Source organism: Lathyrus oleraceus, chromosome 3, assembly GCF_024323335.1.
Source record: "Lathyrus oleraceus cultivar Zhongwan6 chromosome 3, CAAS_Psat_ZW6_1.0, whole genome shotgun sequence".
NCBI lineage: Eukaryota > Viridiplantae > Streptophyta > Magnoliopsida > Fabales > Fabaceae > Lathyrus > Lathyrus oleraceus.
In genome coordinates this window covers 457,229,431-457,235,283 of record NC_066581.1, presented here as the reverse complement: position 1 = coordinate 457,235,283, position 5,853 = coordinate 457,229,431, and the positions used below count along the sequence as shown (strand labels likewise).

General features: G+C 35.3%; 1 protein-coding gene across 1 annotated transcript; it reads left to right on the top strand.

Moving 5' to 3' along the window:
- Positions 1-427: 427 nt before the first annotated feature.
- LOC127131652 (uncharacterized) lies at positions 428-1,000 on the top strand. Its single transcript, XM_051060565.1, has one exon. The coding sequence runs from the start codon at positions 428-430 to the stop codon at positions 998-1,000; it is 573 nt and encodes a 190-aa protein (XP_050916522.1).
- Positions 1,001-5,853: the final 4,853 nt, after the last annotated feature.

Genomic DNA, 5,853 nt, shown 5'->3' with positions numbered 1-5,853 from the left:
CACTTATATTTTATTCACTTAATAACAATTAATGGTTTCTTCTCTGATCGTGTAACATCGGGGAAGAGATTTATTATGTTTTCGAAGTTAATGTTGTTTTTGTTGTTTTGGGATTTATAACTTATTTATGAAGTTGTGCTGAAAAATGTTTTTCCGCAACGTAGTTTCAAATGATTTGATATGTTTTTGAAGGATTTTTATTTGTGACACCCTAAACTGTAGAGTAATTCTTTTCTATAAGTTGTGGTGTTTAAGGTGATACAGAGTGGTATCAGAGCGGGTCGGTCAATCTGGCCAGCTTTTTGACATGTTGTTTGTTCCCTAGTATGCGACATGTGTGTGAAACACTATCGGTGCTCGTTTGTTTTTATAACCACTTGTCAACAGGAGTAGGATTGAAACAAGTGGGGGATAAGATTCTGCTTCTATGATATGTTTTTGGTGTATAGGTTTGGTTCAGCGTATCGTTGATTGCAGGAGTGTAGGTGTTGTCGAGGTTGTGTTGTATATGGAACTTGATGTTATCCTTAGAATGAACTGGTTGGAGTCCAACCATGTTCGTATCAAGTGTTACGAGAAGACGGTGTCATTTCCAGCGTTTGATGCAAGTGATAAGTTGTTTGTGTCTGCTAAACAAGTGGAGGAGCTCATGAATTATGAGGCTAAGGTGTTTATGATATTATCTTCTATGAAGGCACAAAGTAAAGTTGTGATTGGCGAGCTACCGGTGGTTTGTGATTTTTCAAAAGTGTTCCCTGAAGATATTAGTGATTTGCAGTCAGAGCGCGAGATTAAGTTTTCTATAGACTTAGTATCTGGTACTACTCCTGTGTCAATGGCTCTTTATAGAATGTATGATTTAGAGTTGAGTGAGCTGAAGAAACAATTGGAAGATCTGCTTGAGAAGAAGTTTGTTCAGCCAAGTGTTTCACAGTGGGGTGCGCTAGTGTTGCTAGTCAAGAAGAAAAATGGTAGCATGTGGTTGTGTGTTGATTATTGATAGCTAAATAAAGTGACTATCATGAATAATTATCCACTTCCGAGGATTGACGATTTGATGGACTAACTGGTGGGTGCTTGTGTATTTAGCAAGATTGATTTGCGGTTGGGCTATCATCAGATTTGTGTGAGACTTGAAGATATTCCGAATACTACTTTCAGTACGAGGTATGGTCATTATGAGTATTCAATGATGTTGTTTAGAGTGTATAATGCACCTGGAGTGTTCATGGAGTACATGAATAGAATATTCCATCCGTACTTGGATCAGTTTGTAGTTGTGCTCATCGATGACATCTTGATATATTTGAAGTCTGATGAAGAGCATGTATAGCATCTGAGAATTGTGTTGCAAACTTTGAAAGAGAAGAAGTTGTATGCAAAGTTGTCCAAGTGCGCGTTTTAGTTACGAGAAGTGAGTTTTCTTGTTAACTTGATTTCGAGTGGTGGTATTGTTATTGATCCGTCGAAGATATATGTTGTGTTGCAGTGTGAGACTCCGAAGTCGGTTATGGAGATTAGGATTTTTCTTAGTTTAGTTGGTTACTACAGGAAGTTTATCGAAGGCTTTTCGAAGTTAGAATTTACTTTAACACATTTGACTTAAAAGGGTCAAGCCTATTTTTTGGGATGTGCACTATGATGAGAGTTTTCAAGAACCCAAGGAGAAGTTGACATCGGCTCTAATTTTGATTTTTCTGAATCCAAGTTAGTCCTTTGTTGTGTATTGTGATTCCTATAAGATGGGTCTATATGGTGTATTGATGTATAATGGTTAGATGGTGGTTTATGATTTTAGACAGATGATGGTTCATGAAAGGAATTATTCTACACATTATCTAGAGTTGGCAATTGTAGTGTTTGTATTAAAGATTTGGAGGCATTATCAGATTGGTTACAGATTTAAAGTATTCAGTGATCACAAGATCTTGAAGTATCTATTCAATCAGAAAGAGTTGAATATCAGATAGAGAAGATGACTCGAATTTATGAAGGATTGTGATTTTGGCTTTAGTTACTGTTAGACCTCAATTTTGACCCTAAGATCCCTCATGCGATCTCATCATATGCATTGGCTTTGGGATCATACCTTGACATCCTCCTTACCCATTATTCATTGGGTTTGCATTGGGAGAGATCACCAAACACATTTGATTGTATCATACTTTGTTTTTCATTATTTACTAACCAAAATTCCAAAATATGTCTATGTATAACTTTGTTTCTTTTGTAGGTAGTGTGTGCATCCACCATCAAGCTCACAATTAGGGTTTGAGACCTTCATAAAAGTTGGAGCTCTTTCAAACCTCTTCAATTTTGTCACAAATTTGACCTCATTTGGATTTGGCATGAAGGAGTTATGCATTTTAGACGTTTCTTCATCCATAATCCATGGTCTGAAATATTTGCAAATAAGACCTCAGTTCCTTGAAAAAATTCCGTGTGATGAATGGTATGATGAGCATGAATGCATGAATTCAAAAATCACAAATAAGGGATCATACACAAGGAAAACAAACAAAGGTCAATGGATGAATCAAGTCATTGTCAAGATCAATCATCCATTTTGGTGGATTATGGTTTTCACCTTATCAACACCTAAGTTCCAGTGATATTGACAAGACTTGATTGGATCAACCAAGAATCAAGGGTTAGTTGTGAGTCACGAGTATGGAGTCTAGGTAAGGACCATCCCAAAGGAGTGAACTAAGGATAAAACCTATAGGTCATGTTCTAAAAAGTTCCTAGAGTCTTAATTCCATCTATCGGATATTGCAGGTTAGGATGACTGACTCATCAACCCATAATATTCTCAAGAGAAACTCATTTGAGTGTAGTATCGCGTAACAACTGTTATCAAGCATACACTTGAATAGTCTCCGCACTACGTCCTAGATAGGCCAAGAGGGGTTAAATGTTCTATAGTCCTCAGCTTCTCAGACCCTAAATCAGAGATAGTAATGCCTAACCACAAATGACTTGTGTGACATTCATAACTCCAAAAAGGTCTCCATTGAGTAGATGGGTCTCAAGCCAACTTGTTAAGGACTACTCCACACAAGTCGAACATGACTATACCATCCTCCTATCTTAATTGCACTCAAGTTCGGGTTAGAACTTATCTCACCACTCAGAGATCACCAAGCATAACAAGCAGATTATATCACACAAATAAATATACATACATCAAATATACAATTATATACACACAAAAAGTAGGCTAAACACAAAAAAGTAGACGTCAATAAAACCAGAGTCGCCACCGCACTTTTATTGTTTCCAAGGGAAAAGGGAAAAGTACGAAGAAAACCCAAAAGATAAGAAGTTTTCAAATCAAAACTAATAAAATGGCAGAGATTACACGTAAGGGGGTTGCTTACACAGAGGGAAGGTGTTAGCACTCAAAGTGTCCTAGGTACTCCTAGGGAGCCCTTTTTTGTGTGCATGTGTATTGTTGTACAAAAGATGTTTGCAATAAATAGAGTGGAGGGATGAGAAAAGAATTAATTAGTTATATTTTTTGTGTTTTACAAGACCTTCGGACTTGTGCCTACGTACCAACATAAAAATGAGGGATCAAAACCTCGTAGTTCGTGGTAACAATTTCAAAATGGGTGTATTGCTTTTAACAAAAAATTAAGTTTAACCAAGGCACAAAAGGCCTAAAAAGATTTGAATGAGTGTTAGTTCTTTTTGTCTTTTGAAATTTTAAGTCAAGTATAGTTAGGTTCATTTACAAGTTTGATTAAGAAAAGGGTTTAAAAATGCAATGGCATAAGGCCAAAGTTTCTAATTTGCAATATGGTCTAAATTAAAATAACACAAGCAAAGAAGATTCGAAAAGGAGGGAGATATTTGAAATTAAAGAAGTGGAAAAGAGATGAAGAGACTAATCCTAAGCAAAAATTAAAATTTAAGAGTTGAAAATATCTGACCAATGGGCTGCAATCCAATAGACAAGAATGTCATATAGAAACCTAAATTTCCCTTGGACTTTAGAATCAAGCAATATCAATACACAAATAGCTATATGAAGAGCAAGACATCAAATAAAGATAGCCACATCCAAGCTTAGCAACTCCATGATCTTCTTCAACATCTCCCATGTACCAGATGACTTCAAAGATGACATTAGACACAGGTTCAAAATAACAGCTTCAATATGATCATGTTGCAGATGAACTCAAATGAATCTTCAATATTGTATCAGATGAATGTTTACTTCACAAGCACTTGGTTCCATGAAAATTGGCATTGGCCAAGTCCTTTTGCATAGGGAGTGTTTCCTAATTCTAAGTCCAAAGTCTCAGATCAAACCAAAAGTCCACACAAAAATGTTTTTTAGGGTTTTTGTTCTTATTATGTACATTAAGGTCAAAAGACCACACAAACAAATAAGTATATACAAACACAATATCACAAAATATGACCCAAGTGGACAAAGTGAAAATGGCATTAAAGTAAACAAATTGAATGGTATGAATAATGGCAAATGAATAAAAGCTTAAAATTTAAAGTGCATAAAAGTAAATGACTTGAAATTAAATGTTAGTTGTTAGTTGATTAGATGTTAGTATTGCTTTTGCTTTGTTTTGTTTAAGTCATTCTTTGGAGAACACTCAACCCACTTATCACAAGCATGGATCCTTGAACCAAGACATCTTCCAAAGGAAGGAAAAAAGGCCAAGTTTCCACACAATACCATGAAAGAGGGGAGACTTACAATCTCACTTACTAGAATGCTATGCCTTTTTGTGTCACAAATTTAGCGCTATGTTAAGCAATCATAATTGGACTTATGTAGAAGTCACAACTATTTGAGGTCGGGCAATAGAATTTTGGTGTTAATGCATGTTAGAGACATAGTATAATGGACTATGCTCATGAAACATACCACACATAAAAAGAATATGCAAAGTGGTGGACCTAATCTCATCCATACTCATGTTCATTTTGCAATCAACTAGCCTTAGGATGTAGAGATATCATAAGTCCATGACATGAATAAATAAAGAATGGGAATGGGATAAAGAGGGATGGGGAATGGAATCAACACAAATTGGTCAAAGGAGGACTTTTACCAAATTAAGATCATTCATTCACTTTGGGAGATGAAATATACATTTCATGAATCCCCTAAATCCAATGATCTTAACCTAACAAAGTCAAATCAACCTTGACCAAGGCCCAACAACACAAGACAAACTCAACAAGTCAATTAAAATAGCTCTACACAATTTATTTGGCATTTAAACAATTAAAAATAATCAAAATATGCATTAAATTAAATAATGGTTGGTAAATTTCCTAAAACCTCATCAAAACACCAAAGAAATGGCCATGAGATTTTTCATAGGTCAAACAAGGTCAAAGGACCTTGGAGAAAAAAAATCATAATTTTTGGAAACTTAAAACTACTTTTAAACAATTAAAAATATTCACAAAATCAATTAAATCATGAAAAATATTAATAATGATCCAAAAAATAATTTTAATTCAGAAAATGAAAGAGGATTTTATTTTAAAAAATTTGGTGAAACTCTCATATTTTTTGGATCAATATTAAAATTAATATGAATTAATGAAAATAACACAATTAAAATGAAATTCAAATAATTAGAAAAAACATGGACCACTTGATCTTCCTTATTAATTGAGGTGGCAGATCAAGTGGCCACAAGCGCGCGTTCCATGGTGGACTTGAGTCAGCGTGCCACAAAACAGGTAATTAAAACCAACGCTCGTGATTAAAAACAAATTGAATATATCATGTGGCTCTGGACCTTGCCAACTCACCACCGGAGCAAATCTTCGGTCACCTTCTCAGGTGAGCCTCGCCGGACTGGTCCAATC

What these genes read in the sequence shown, in the direction of transcription:
- LOC127131652 (XM_051060565.1), top strand. Translation starts at nt 428, where the DNA reads ATGATATGTTTTTGGTGTATAGGTTTGGTTCAGCGTATCGTTGATTGC.